This window comes from Argopecten irradians, chromosome 2, assembly GCF_041381155.1.
Source record: "Argopecten irradians isolate NY chromosome 2, Ai_NY, whole genome shotgun sequence".
Classification (NCBI taxonomy): Eukaryota; Metazoa; Mollusca; class Bivalvia; order Pectinida; family Pectinidae; genus Argopecten; species Argopecten irradians.
The window spans coordinates 40907300-40922433 of NC_091135.1; the positions used below are offsets into that span (position 1 = coordinate 40907300).

Here is a 15134-nt window from a genome sequence, read left to right on the forward strand (position 1 = left end):
TGACGGATTTCTATAGTTAAGGCGGTGTTAGATTTCTATTTTATGTTTCTCTATTTTTCATTGGGGTGAACACATGATACCATTTGCGTATGGCAACTTTGGGGATAACTTGAGTTATGACGAAACTTTGACGAGGAAAATTTATAGCCTCGCTCATACATCATAACCCCATGCATATAGGCCTACATGATAACGTGAAATACAATATATATAGTAAAAACATTTGATTTTATTGCAAACAACATGATATCTTGTGCATACAAAATAACATATCAAATATGAAATACAACAAAATTACACTGCATATTACTAGGCAAACAAACGGCTAAAATGACGGACGCTTTAATGAGGTTTTTTAACCACATTGACATACATGTTATAGTCGATGATTGGATGATATGCGAGAAATAATTAGGTTTCTTTCTACATATTTTATTGTCAAATACTCTGTCCTCTCTATCTTTGAAATTGGTTTTTGAGTACAACAAACTCTGATACCATGTATTAATTCTATTTAAGATTTATAATCTCCAACATAGTGTCCAACACATAGTCTCCTAAAACGTATATTTTGCGCTTCTGTCTATATAGCCAGTCGGTTTCACCAATCTCGACAAAAAGACATTACTTTAAATAGTTGACACAATTAAACCCCGTCACTAAACACTCAGGCCTAAGGAGCGTGAAACAGTTCTGAAGCCCAAACCTGTCTTAATTTTAGACTTAGCCAATCAATGATGGCGTTACAAAACGTTAGATCATTTATGATTGGCTAAGTCAAATCTTAAGTCTAAAATTATTTCACGACTCTTCAAAATCAATGAAGCTCCGTAAAAAGATGTCAATTTTCCTTAGTATAGTCAAATAAGACCAGTACTTTCACGTCTATCCGACTAACACACATTTATTCAGATGAGTCATTTTAGCCCCATGATTTTAGAATTTTGTCCATTTCAGATGGACTCGTTAAGCCCCATGTCTATAAAGTATAAACCGATCCGTTTAACCCCCCCCCCCTCCCCCATATCTACATATCCAATTTCATCAGTAGAGTCAGTTTAGCCCTGAGCTGGATTATTTTCTTCACTATGTTCTGTCATTCCGCTGGTCCTGCTGGTCCTGTCTCTACATCAAATGGAGTGTCCACATCGATGACTCCACAGTCCGAAATGACGACATCAGAGTAGGGTTTGTCACGGTTCTCCTGATCCACATCCAGGTCCTCGATCTTTCTCACCACGTCCATACCCTCCAGGACCTTCGCGAAAACCACGTGTTTCCCGTCCAGCCACGAAGTAGTCTTAGACGTTATGAAAAACTGAGATCCGTTTGTATCAGCTCCTAAAACAAGAAAGTTTGGCATGCTTAGACAATGTAAATATGGTTTAAAGAAGAAAACATCCTTTAGTATATTTTGAAGATAAGATAACATGTAGTGATTAGTGTAGAAGTGAATGAGAATAGCATTGCTTTTCATAGACGGAAGTGCACTCTGAATGAAAAACAAATCGATTCGTGAAAAAGACTGCATTTCGGTAGTTATATAAGAAAGACAACATGACAGTAGGTACATTGATGGTATGTCGGCAAACCCGTATTGGACACAATACAAGACCCGATGAAATAGGATGCGAATTGTGAAAGTCGCGAGACCCCTACCAGACTGTCCCGTGCGAGGCACGAGGAAACCGAATACTTATCACAGTTAATGATGAATTAATCAGAATATAGGAGATATGCACTGGTGGGTACGTGGAAGTAATGGTGGCGGTACTAAGCAATGGTGGCGGTACTTGTGTAACAGGGCCCGAACCCGGGATTCGAACCCGGGACCCTCCGAACACTAGCCGAGTGCTCTACCGTCTCAGCTACCTGGTCACCGATGATCGACCCAGTCCAATCCAGCTACACTTGTATGTAATTAATCTACTAAAAGGAAGCCTATCCTTTACCTGCATTGGCCATGCTGACCCATCCAGCACCATAATGAGCAAGTTTGAAGTTCTCGTCGGCAAAGTAACGTCCGTAAATACTCTTACTTCCAGTTCCATCGCCTTCTGAGAAATCTCCACCTAATTTGGAAACAAAAAATTGAAGTGATTTACACAAGTATTCACTACAGTTATTCGATGTTTTTCAATAACCCAACTTCATATCATGCAAGACATTGTACACTCGCACAGAAAGTTGTTTATACCCTATTGTGACAGTTATCCTTCTTGTTAGATATTTGACACACAAATTTATCAAAAGATATTTTGATCAAAATGAAACTGATGATGAAAAGTTGGTTAAGATTTAATTTAAACGAACCTTGGATCATGAAGTCTTTAATGGCGCGATGGAACTTGCTGCCACGGTAGCCGTAACCGTTAGCATGGCTGGCTAACTGAACGAAGTTTTCGGCTGTCAAGGGAACAGCCTCTCCAAATACTCCAAATACGATTCTACCAGCTTCCTCGCCGTCAATGGTGATGTCGAAGAAAACTTTGCTCGTGACTGTCAAGTCACCGCCCTAAAAACGAAAGAAAGGGAATTAATACATTTTGTTTTAAAATGAAAATTGAAAAATGACGATCCTTTGTTGCATAGATCTATTACATGAAAATATTGAAAGCAATTTTTAAATACATTATTTGAATCGACTTTCATAGAACCGTGTTTAGAATTTGAATTGGAGAATAATTATAATTTTACGCCAATATCAAGTGGCAATGTTACTAATTATGCCATGGTTTATAACAGTGACTTCATTATTTACTATTTTATTTTTTATGAGTAGTTAAAACGCATCTGGGAATCAGCTGTACAGTCTAAATGTGTCTTAGTCTTTTGTGGTCTGCGCTAACAAATTCAAATATTTGGTATTGGAGTTGAAAACAAAGGAGACGAGGGGGGAGGCATAAGCCGATAAGAATTTCGCCACACACTATACACTATCAATGGTATTCGGATATATGTTTCCAATCCGTCAGAGGAAGTAGTGCAAAAAATGCAATAAATTTACATGCAGAGTGTCTTAATTCTTAAATCCTTATCTAGGTCTTCGCATACCCCTTACTAATAACGGCTGAATAAACAGACTATGAAAGACTCAAAATACACAGACTAAAACTGATCCCCAGTTCCCTATGATAAGATTCTGGAACAACTTTCTGCTGAAGGATATTTGCTTATAGACGAGAAGTTTACCAGCACCGAGCCAGACACATCCTCCCTTGGAACTGACCAGGCAATGACTCATGCAACAACAGTAAACAGTTTATAACGAGATTTCTCTGGAAAAAAGAGAGACGATACCAGATGTTAAAAAAATGTGGATTATTCCCCCTTAATAAGAAACTACACGTCTTGGTACAGACAAGATGATGACGAAATTTATCAAATAAAGAAGATATTAAAGTCTAATCATCAATGTACGTAGCCGTTCTAAACAACAAGTTGGAAACCTGTGGTGACCGATTATTGACATATCCCGCTTTTAGCAATAGAATAAAGTTGGCACAACAGTTGATATATAATTAATTAATTAATGCCACGATAACATTACTCCGGAGGCTTTGTCTAACAATATCAGCATTTAGGCTCCTCAAGGATGTATAAGTGCCGAACGTCATTGGGCTAGTTTTGTGAATAAATATTATTAAAATTTAAAGGCTTAGTTTTTTTTCAAATAAAAAATATTACCGTCTGATCAATAGAAAAACGTCTAAGAATTTTTGGTAGCATATATGTACAAATGTATAGTAAATATTTGAAATTACATATGTTTACTTTCGTATGTCTGAGTTTTATTTTTGCCTCAGATGATTGACATCTGAGCTTGTTAACAGATGAAATTTGATCTATACCCATTCAACAAGTGATGTGCATATTAAGTTACTATACACATTATAAGTAAATTATAAGTATGTGTACATAGCAAACATATGACTGGTCACCACAGGGTACAGTAAGACCTTTGTCCGTACCAGGAGCATGCGACGCACACGTGCAAGCGCATCTACATCTCCTGCTGACGTATGTAGGTCTGCCACTGCCACGTAAACAGATTTTGTGTACCCCCTCCTGTGTACCACTACACATATACAGAGACGAGTCAGCAGCTTTGTGTGCCCCTCTCTTTGTATGCCTTCCTATACCATAACTCATATAAGATAACACTATGTTTGAAAACGGTTTGATAAAAAAGTATACAAGTTAACGAGTTACAAATGCATCAATTAATATTTAACAACTACCATCTACATCTTTATAATACATAACAGGCTCTTTCATGGTTCAAAAGTTGTTTTATCCTTATTAAAAAAAATATATATATCCATCGACAATCCTTTTTTTCAGAGGATCTTTCTAATTATTTTCAAGGTTCATTCGTGGTTGTATGTTCTACAAATCGAATCTTAATCATTATAATGATGCCCAATTTATAACATTATCAAAAGAAGCAACTCTGACGTTATTACAGAATTTAAGACATTTCAGCACAAAAAAAAAATCTCATAATATTTCAAAAGATTAATACACATACACAATAGAACAACGATTCGGTGTTTTACCTGTACAAGTTTGAGAAGGGAGAGTCCGAGAACAGCAAACAAGTGTGAGAGTTCCATGATGGTGTTCTTGTGAGTTCTAATGCCAGCGTCTGTATGGGATGGTCTGTAAGATGCCACGTAGTATTGGTGTCAGAAACACGAACGTCTTATCGCCGTGGGAAGTCGCAAACTGGGGAGGAGGTAAATGAAGGAGGGCCTGTTTCTGACACCGAACACTACCAAAGTTACTCCCTCTCATTTCACTCCATCAGTTTACATAAGGGTTCAATCAAATCATAGGAAAGTATGTTTTAAGAAGTTGATTTCTGAGCAACTTGTGAACAAAATAATTAAGTTCTAATACACTTTAAATTTTCTATAGTACGTTGTATTTTATACAATAGTTAAAAAGTGCTGAATATGACATTGACTCCATGACTTACAGCTATTAAAGATGCTCCAACGCTAAAGAATGGTATTTTTTCTTTATCAAAACCATGAGCAGACAAACTTCCTTCAGTTACAAAAGTTACTTACTTTACGCCATTACCATCATTGAAAAGTTGGAGCCTCTAATTTTACTTCAAAATAAAAATATTAAAACTAATTAATTGCGTCCCGAAAAAATCGATGTTACTATAAGATAAGATATTTTATGGACGCAAGCAAGTAACATGCCTCTATGTCCATATCTCATACAATGAAATACAATGAAATAATCTCCATGATGTACAATTAGTAATTAAGTGATATCAATTATTAAATGAAGTTAGTTAATTGGCACATCCGTGTTCCATTTTATAGCTCCCCAAGTGGTTGTATTTAAGTTCCAAATTAGCCTAGTGCTTGTCTAGACTTATCTCCAAGTCTCTTATTGTTGTTGAGTTTATGATTTTTTTCTGGTAAACTGTTCCATATATCGACAGTTCTAAATCCAAAGGAATATTTCCGTATATCTAACTTGCAATGTGTTTTTTTTTTAATTTTTGTGAATGACCTCTCGTCCGGGATGCGGTATCATGCTCAAATATTCCAATTGTAACCCTTTCGTCATGGAAATTGTTCATTATCTTGTATACATTTATTATGTCTCCCCTCAGTCTCCGGTTGGATAGTGAAGGTAAACCTAGTCGCTTTAATCTCTCGCTATAGTTTGGTTGCCCTCCGCTGTACTTTTTCTATAGATTCGATGTCCTTTGTTCTGTATGGATTCCAGACGCTTGCAGCGTATTCTAAATGTGGTCTTACTAATGATTTGAAAAGTTGTTTAAATGCTATTTCATCTATGTATACAAATAATCTTCTTATTAGTCCAAGAATACTATTGGCTTTATTGACTGCTTGTTGAATGTTTATAGAGAAATTTAGATCCTTGTCCACATGCACTCCTATGTCTTTTTCCGATGATATGTTCTCAAGATTAATTTTTTTACCTCCTGCATCTGTCATGTTGTACTTCCGACTTTCATTGCTTTTTCCTTTTATGGTTAGAACCTTACATTTCAGCGGGTGGAATTCCAGTAGCCATGTGTTTGGCCATTCTTGCAGTTTGTCTTAATCCGATTGTAAAGCCTTTTTTACCATCTTCATTTCTAATTTGGTGTCATCGGCGAATAGGAAAGATTTGATGTGGTATGTTCCGGTAAATCATTTATATAAATCACAAATGAGATCGGACCCAAGACACTGCCTTGAGGAACTCCGCTCAATACTGGATAGTCCTTTGATGATTTCCCATTCACTATTACGCGTTGCTTTCGTTGACTAAGAAAGTTCTCCACCCAATTAACTATTTTCGCGTTTATTTAATAACTTCGTAGTTTGGCGATTAATCTTTTATGGGGCACTTTGTCAAAAGCCTTCATAAAGTCCATGTAGACAACGTCTATTTCTCCTCCATGGTCCAGAATATCGGTCCAATCTTCTAGTACCATCAATAGTTGCAGAACTGTTGACCTTTTTGCTATCAATCCAAACTGTTTATCACTGAATAGATTATTTAGGTCCATGTGGTTGACTATTGCATCTCTGATTATCTTCTCTATTGTCTTTCCAACTACACTTGTTAGGCTCACCGGTCTGTAATTTCCTGCATCTGATTTTGAACCCTTCTTGAATATAGCCGTTATGCTGGCTTCCTTCCACGCCTTAGGTACTAAACCTCCATGTACTGATTAGTTGAAAATTATACGAAGTGGTTTACATAGAATTAATTTTAGTTCCTTTAGTAATCTTGGGTGTATCTGGTCTGGACCCTGTGATTTGTTACTGTCCAAGTTCCCCAGCAATTTCATTATTAATTCCTCGGTACATAAAAGTTCATTAGAGTCATGTATGATTGGTTTATTATCCACAGTTGGCATATCTCCTCTAGGTTCCTCTGTAAAAACACCACTAAAAAATTGTGCAAGTACTTCTTTGTCCCCATCCAACACATCAATTTTTGAATCATCTTCGTCTAGACCCTTAAGTTCTGAAATCCCGGTTTTAACCTTTCTGTTCGAGTTGATGTATTTCCAGAAACGTTTCGGGTTTCTTTTGACATTTCCTGTTTTGTCTTTCTCCATATCTCGTCTCGCTTCCTCAATGCACCCTTTACCTGATTTCTGATTTTAGTATATTCTCTGTATTTCGACTCTGTTCTCACTTCTAAATATCGCTGCCATGCCTTATGTTTTTTTGTTGATTTTCTTTCTAATGTTCTCGTTCAGTGGAAGTGTGGTTTATTATTTGTGTTGTGCTTGTTGCTAAGCCCTATATGGATTGAAGTACTGATTGCGCGTATACCAAATGCAAATTAAATTATTTTATATGTATTTTTATGCTTATTAGACACATATATACACAATTAAACATCAATTATTGTTCATATGATGGGTATCGTTTATGCTCTTTCGTATACGGTGGCTGGGAAAGGACACGAAAAATAAAAAGTTATTGCGTGTGAACGCAATAGTAACATTAACTGTCGATATTTATTCTTGTGTACACAAACAATATTACTGCGTTCACTTGCAATATTTTTGGTTTCGCACACAATAATTTTTTCTGTTCCATGTCCTTTCCTAGCCACCGTATGTATAACTGTGATTGCAACAAGCCTATCATGAGGTTCCATCGAATCTTGTCCTGGGAGCAAGAATAGAAAATAATCCGCGTTCTCCTTTGCATTAAGCCTTTTGACACAATCGCAACCATATGTACGAATATAATGTGACATTGTGGGCGGATGCTTATACTTTATTTAGATATACAATCAATTTTAGCTGTATTTCAGAAATAGAAAGTCAAAAAGCAAAATTGCCCAAACAATTATACGAAATATCTTGTTTTGTCTAAAATGTGCACTGCTGAGGTCATCCTTTCTTCTCTAAAGGCGAATGTTCACAGTCATCGATCCAACAATATGGTAGCTGTAGAATTTGAATTTTATCTATAGCGAGGGTATGGCCATCATCTTCATCGGCATCTTCCTCAAGCATATCATAATCATTAAATATATCTGCAATAGACCTTGTCCTCCGACGAATGGCGTTGTTAGTGTTTTGTCTACGCTCAGCCTGGTAACACCAAGGACTCTGCCACACATCCCGAGGAATTTCTATCACAGTGATCCTTCTACTCATTCGAACCCGTTTCTGGGCGGTAGGCGGTGTCGGCCAATGCATTACCTTTGATGTTCCACATCCCATAACATCAGGGACACAGCAATGGGATGCCTGTTGCTAGTAGGTGGAATCTGCACCGGCCTTTTCTACTTAATTCCCGAAATACTTTCGGACTACTGTAACGTCATAATATATAATGCTGGTGACGTCACAACGTGTTTTACGCAATGCAAACCTCCCAGTGGCACAGGAAGACTAAGCTTATAGCCATTGTCTATTGGATACGGGAGATCAAGACACAAGGCCGTGAATATATTAGTTACATGTACATCTATTTGGATTTACAATGTACAACAACAAAGAAACAAATCTATTTTCAGCAATTATTTAAATGTTTCCCTATTAAACAAGTATTTCTAAAATTCGTTTTATGTAAATAGAAATAACAACACACAAACAAACAAACAAAAAGTCAGTCTAACGATTATGTTTGGCCATTTTCGTTACGTATTTTTTTTAGAAAAGCAAATCTTATAAGCAAGCAAACTTTTTCGTTGACATCTTGATAAGAACAAAGAAGGAAATTATGTTTAAGGATGCATAAAATAGGCCTAATGATATTTTGAAAATGAAACTTCGGAAAGTGTACATAGAATTACATGAATATAATTTAAAATCCGTCAATAGACAGAATTAGAAAAATTCAAAGGAAAAACTTTAAAATTCATGAAATATAAAGTAAAAATATGAATTGTCCAAATTCTTGTGTCCATATACATGGTACGTCGTTTCTGACGGTCTACTGTCAACCTTTTTTAGTACGAGTGGCGTCCCTTGTGCTGTAGTTTGGTGGTCTCAAAAGTGAATTCCGATTTGCCAAATAATTTAGTAATTTGTATAAAATACACGGAAGGGAAAATTTCATTTTAGAAGATATATTTGTTTTATTATTAATAAAGATAGAAAAATACAATAACTAGAGATATACGACTTGATATGGTATCATTTTGTTATGCATTTCGAACCAGTTAATTACGACATTCAGCATTCTGCTTTGTGGTAAAAGATAATCAATACGTGGCTAGTGCACGCAGTGGGTTGCTGAGGCTGAGATCCTGAACATGGAAGTTTCACAAGTGTTTGCTTTAGCATTTATAGCTCTACTGCCTTGTATACAGGTAAACAGACACAAGTAATTCACCTGTTCAATTTTATAAACTGTGATGTGTACACACTCATTTCAGCTGCATTTATAAGATCACAAACAAAGGTGAATCGAACCCTCCCGAGATGCTCGACGATAGACTCCCCCCTTTCCACCCCTCAGATTGTCTCATGAATCAATGTAGGCCTAGTACTGGTTTTTAGCTCAGCTGCTTCATTTATTTACTTGATTAATGTACTGTATTATTTATATTATGGATAAACTCCATGTTTGATTGGAAATTATTTATTAAACTTAAGTTTTTGGTACTTTGATAAGTGGCAACAAGAAAGCTTTTCCGTTCATCATTACCTACGTATTTTTGTATACATTGTCTTTGAGCAGGTGTTACTGATGTTAGTCATCTTGTGAATAGATTAAGTCTTAATATAAAGATTAATATAACGGTGCCAGGAATTTCGGTACCAAATCATTTTCATACCCTATATATATATTCTTATCAAGTATTTATTAATTTTTTCCTATATTAGACATTCACTCATTACTGTTAATGGTGGCTCAAGCTGGCTAGCTCTGCATATGTTGCCTTATATCCATCTGATTTTGTTTTGATATTGAAACAATATTGCTGACGCATGGAATATTAAGATAAAAGGCCAAGTACACTCTCAAACCTGTCTATAAAGACCACCGTAGGGACCAAGAGAAACTGGTCTGTAAAGCATAAGTCAAATTGTGTTGAAATGTATTATTTTGGAGCCTGGGAAAGTGGTCTTCTTAAGCAGGTAGTCATTATACATAGGCGGTCGCTAAGACAAGTTTGACGGTATGATACAACAATTATTATCTTTGTCTTACAAACTTATTCAGGTCATTGTTCATGTACAGAGCATGATCACCGACTGCATCCATTATCATTCAGATTATTTAGAGATCAAGAACAGATCTAGGCTTGTAAAAGCGTCACCCTCCCCCACACCTATGGTAAGCACATGTTAATGTATTTCTTACTGAATAACATTTTATCTTTCATTCAGGGGCTTGACTTAACAGTGACAAAGAAAGTATTCTTTGATATAACCATCGGGGGGGAATCGGCAGGAAGTATTGTGATTGGTTTATTTGGAAATGTTGTTCCCAAGACAACAGAAAACTTTGCCCAGCTTGCCTCTGGTGTCAATGGATATGGTCTGAAGGGCAGCAAGTTTCATAGAGTCATCAAAGATTTTATGATTCAAGGTATGTACGTATATGTAACAGGGTATGAGAAAATTTGGTTTCAAGACCGCGGTATAAACTTGTGACTTCTGAACACTAGCTGGATGCTCTACTGATTGAGCTACCTGGTCTCCAATGACCTACACAGTGTAGTCCCGCGATGTGCGAGATGTATGTGCTTTTGATCATGAATTAAAGAACAAAACTCATAGCATTAGCGGTGTTCCGATTAATCGAGTTCATAGAGCATCGTTGGTTCGAGCTGTTTGATCAATTAATAAAGTAAAGAATCTGTAATCAAGGTTCATCGGAATTTTATGACACCATGATAAACCAAAGAGTAAAGTTAGCTGATAAGTAAAACATGCAAAAAAAATCATAGCCAACTTGTTAAAATCAGCCAACTTGTTAAAATCATTTCTTTGTATGTGGTTGTCACTCATATTTCAAATTTTAAGCATCTAGGGGAACTGAAGAGCACATAAGCACTATGTAGTAATGTAAACGTTCAGATGAGCATGATTTGTGAAGAAAATAAGCGATATGAAAACATGACAGCACAGAGAGTCCATGCAATTGTAAGCCTTTGAAGGAAATTTTCATATAGGACTTATTTATACATCAAGGAATAAAATAATCGATTTTAATCAATCGTTGACTTATTAAATAAAACTGATGATCATCCATGAAATTTCAACTGATTCCCAACACTATATAGCATATGGTATATCTATTCCTATTTTGAGAACTAAAATTTCATATAGGGTGAGGATATATCATTGGTTTTATCTTAAATACAAATTAAACAGTAATTGAAATATTATGTATATATCTTTTGTCTAAATTGACTTGCTAGAATGATGAATTAAAATCAGTTAATGTACTGAACCTTTTTAAGATGAAAAGGCATAATAAAAGGAGAAAAAGTCTAGAATGTTTTGTTGCTGTTAAATTTTAATTTTATCTACTAAACATTTTATTCTTGGTTATCTAATGAATCCTATCTAATTTACAGGTGGTGACTTCACTAATGCCGATGGTACTGGTGGGAAGAGTATTTATGGAGAGAGATTCGAGGATGAAAACTTTGATATTAGTCATTATGGTTCTGGATGGGTCAGCATGGCCAACGCAGGTATTTATTGTTTGAGTTGCCTCCCTTTGCCCAGTAAATGTCTTGAAAAGAACCACCATAGACCTAGGCCTATGGACAGGGATGTATGGTTGATACAAAATCCAGAGCTGCTTTTTATTACATTGTGGCATTACAAAATTAATTGACTAAGTTTTAAAAGTGGCGTAATTGTCATGATGATCATTGCCATGTGACAATGCTGATGTTTGATGGATGGGTCATTAGATAAAAACAAACAAACAAGCCATGTGAAAACCAAACTTCAGCAGTAATAAAATTCCAGGGTTGAAATATCAAAAATAGAACAGACCATTTATTTTTAGCTCACCTGGCCCGAAGGGTGCGGCGTCCGTCGTCCATCCGTCCATCCGTCTTGTCAACATTTCCTTTAAATCGCTACTAGTCATAGAGTTCTGCGTGGATTGTAACCAAATTTGGCCACAAACACCCTTGGGGGAAGGGGAACAGAACTTGTATAAATTTTGACTCTGACCCCCGGGGGCAGGAGGGGCGGGGCCCAATAAGGGAAATAAAGGTAAATCCTATAAATCGCTACTTGTCCTAGAGTTCTCCATGGATTGTGACCAAATTTGGCCATAAACATCCTCGGGGGAAGGGGAACAGAACTTGTATAAATTTTGGCTCTGACCCCTCCGGAGGCAGGATGGGCGGGGCCCAATAGGGGAAATAGAGGTAAATCCTATAAATCACTACTTGTCCTAGAGTTCTCCATGGATTGTAACCAAATTTAGCCACAAACATCCATGGGGGGAGGGGAACAGAATTTGTATAAATTTTGGCTCTGACCCCCCCGGGGGCAGGAGGGGCGAGGCCCAATAGGGGAAATAGAGGTAAATCCTATAAATCGCTACTTTTGCTAGATTTCTGCATGGATTGTGACCAAATTTGGCCATAAACATCCATGGGGAAAGGGGAACAGAACTTGTATAAATTTTGGCTCTGACCCCCCGGGGGCAGGAGGGATGGGGCCCAATAGGAGAATTAGAGGTAAATATTCAAATTCCTTCAGAAAAGAAACAATGAACCTGTGTTTAGAACATTACTTGGCATTACAAACCAGGTGAGCGATACTCTTGTTAATTTTTCCAACAAACTGGCACCAAATGTGAATTATGAAAGGTTTTTGTATCTTGTCATATAATATATTGCTTTAAAAAATATTTATAAAAATGCATTGAATTAAAATTCTTTTAAAACAAGATACAGTTTCGCAAATTGATCCAACAAAATTCCATTAGTTAAGTTAAGTGTATAGACAAAACCATTAAGACCGCCACTAATCCTAGCTAGGCCTCCATATTAGACATCAACTTTAATGCTTCAATATATCTATATTACAGGAAAAAATACCAACGGTTCTCAGTTTTTCATCACACTCATTCAGACGGATTGGCTGGATGGTAAACATGTGGTATTCGGCAAAGTGTTAGACGGTATGAATGTGGTCCGAGCCATTGAAGCCCAGTCAACAGACAGTTATGATCGGCCATTAAGCGATGCGGTCATCTCTGACTGTGGCGTGATGGATGGTGACTCTAGCATAGTCGTGGAGAAAACTCATGCTGATTAAAGACTGTCATGAGCATGGTTGTTTATATCGGGGACTGAGGGTGACTTTTTTCTAAGAAATAATTTTTTCCTAGTGGCTTGATTTTGAAGAACTTTTGTCTTTAAAAATAAAAAAATTTGTATACATATACCAGTAAGCAGTACATCTTTATAGCAAGTTTTCAATGCAATAAAAGGAAGGCATTGATATTAGTGATATTTGAACTATTGATATTAAAACAGATGATAAACAGATGTGATTTTGAATCAAGTAGTTAGAAAATTTGTTTTTACATTAGCTTGAACATTTGTTTTGTTCATTGAGTATAAAATGACTAAAATTGCTATACAGTGTATTGGTTGTCTCAATAAGGTGGCAATTTAAATTTAACTATACTTATAGTATTTGTACATGGTTGAGTATTGCCTGTATAGTGCATAGTTTTATTGTCATATGGTCATTTGTAGGTATTGTTTTATAGCTGGGAATCAATGTGTATATTTCTTTTTTTGAATAAATGGGAGGAAGAAAGTCTGAGTATCTTAACTCATTCACCACTGATGACAAATTTGGACTCTTCCAAATCAAGGACTAGAACAGTCCATTGTGAAATTTCAGGGATGAATGAGTTAATAAAATATTTATTTCTAGAGCCAAAGTAATAAATATTTATGCAATTCTAAGCATTTTTTTCATAAGAGTTATTACCCTTTGTATGCTAAAGCAACAATGATTTTGAAACAAGTCAAAAACTTAGTTTATTTGACTTTCAGTTTCCGTCCATCACAGTTTGAATTGCATCAGACTCTTAAAATATTTTTTGGATGAAACAATATAAAATGTATATTTTCTTTTTATCGAATCAAGCTGCTTTATTGTTAGCTTTGATTTAAGATGTTACCACCAAAATATAATGTTATGCATTATAATATAATTACAGCTGCCAAAAGTGTTTGTGTTCTAATTGGAGATCTGCTATTAATGCTTATGTTTGTTATATGAAAGTGTATATTGTATTATCTTTACTTACATGCAATACATGATTTGAATGATTTTCAAGAAATAAAAAAACAAACTCTTTACAAATGTTTTCTTTTTTCTATCAATGGTAAATGTTTTTAAAACACAATTTTGACAGAAAACTTGTAAACATAATATACCAATAGATTGCTGATGCTGATTAGTTTTATATATATGGTAATAATTTTTTTGTAAAAATCATAAAATGGGTAAAAGATGCATTTATCATAGATAGCATGTTTCAATGATTTGGCAAGTGTCTTGCAAGTAATTCTGCTTCATAGGTAATCTGAAATGACAAGGTATGTGGCCCCAAATGAAATGTGTCAAAATATTTCAATTCACTTAATATTCCAAGATGCAACAGTGATATTAGCTAAAAGATAGGGCTGCTTTCTTTTATGAACAGTACCAGATAACTCAAAGAGTAAGAAAATCAGAAAAAATCTGAGGATGTGGGTTAGAGAACCTGTCCAAAGGTCAGGGGTTGTGGGTTGGACATCCCGTCTAAAGGTCAGAGGTTGTGAGTAAGAGAACCTGTCCTAAGGTCAGATGTTGTGGGTTAGGTCATCAGTATAACAGTCAGAGGTTATATGTTGGAGAAGCTGTCTAAAAGTCAGAGGTTGTGGGTTAGGTCATCAGTGTAAAGGTCAGAGGTTGTTCGTTAGAGAACCTGTCTAAATGACAGGTTGGGGGTTAAAGAACCTGTTTAAAGGTCAGAGGTTGGGATTGGAGAACCCGTTTAAAGATCAGAAATTGTAGGTTAGAGAACCTGTCCTAAGGTCAGAGGTTGTGGAGTAGGTCATAATTGTAAAGGTCAGAGGTTGTGGGTTAGAGAACCTGTCTAAAGGTCAGAGGTTGTGGGTTAGAAAAACTGTCT

The 15134-nt window shown here is 36.1% G+C and overlaps 2 protein-coding genes across 2 annotated transcripts; one reads left to right on the forward strand and one right to left on the reverse strand.

The window, feature by feature from the left end:
- Positions 1–209: 209 nt before the first annotated feature.
- Positions 210–4716, reverse strand: LOC138315499 (peptidyl-prolyl cis-trans isomerase B-like). The gene is made up of 4 exons (XM_069256562.1): positions 4560–4716; positions 2314–2515; positions 1953–2072; positions 210–1341 (listed from the first exon to the last, which is right to left on the reverse strand). The coding sequence occupies exons 1-4, from the start codon at positions 4614–4616 to the stop codon at positions 1097–1099; spliced, it is 624 nt and encodes a 207-aa protein (XP_069112663.1). The 5' UTR covers positions 4617–4716; the 3' UTR covers positions 210–1096.
- Positions 4717–9188: 4472 nt separating this feature from the next.
- On the forward strand, positions 9189–14320 carry LOC138315500 (peptidyl-prolyl cis-trans isomerase B-like). Its single transcript, XM_069256563.1, has 4 exons — positions 9189–9324; positions 10349–10550; positions 11545–11664; positions 13026–14320. Exons 1-4 carry the CDS (start codon positions 9268–9270, stop codon positions 13253–13255), a joined length of 609 nt encoding a protein of 202 aa, XP_069112664.1. The 5' UTR covers positions 9189–9267; the 3' UTR covers positions 13256–14320.
- The last annotated feature ends 814 nt before the right edge of the window (positions 14321–15134 follow it).

Excerpts from the sequence above, each read along its gene's own strand:
- LOC138315500 (XM_069256563.1), top strand. The coding sequence starts at position 9,268 with ATGGAAGTTTCACAAGTGTTTGCTTTAGCATTTATAGCTCTACTGCCT. Across the intron at positions 10,551-11,544 it reads CAAAGATTTTATGATTCAAG|GTGGTGACTTCACTAATGCC; the intron begins GTATGTACGTAT and ends TCTAATTTACAG. Across the intron at positions 11,665-13,025 it reads GGTCAGCATGGCCAACGCAG|GAAAAAATACCAACGGTTCT; the intron begins GTATTTATTGTT and ends TCTATATTACAG.
- LOC138315499 (XM_069256562.1), bottom strand. The coding sequence starts at position 4,616 with ATGGAACTCTCACACTTGTTTGCTGTTCTCGGACTCTCCCTTCTCAAA. Across the intron at positions 2,516-4,559 it reads CCCTTCTCAAACTTGTACAG|GGCGGTGACTTGACAGTCAC; the intron begins GTAAAACACCGA and ends TTTCGTTTTTAG. Across the intron at positions 2,073-2,313 it reads TAAAGACTTCATGATCCAAG|GTGGAGATTTCTCAGAAGGC; the intron begins GTTCGTTTAAAT and ends TTTCCAAATTAG.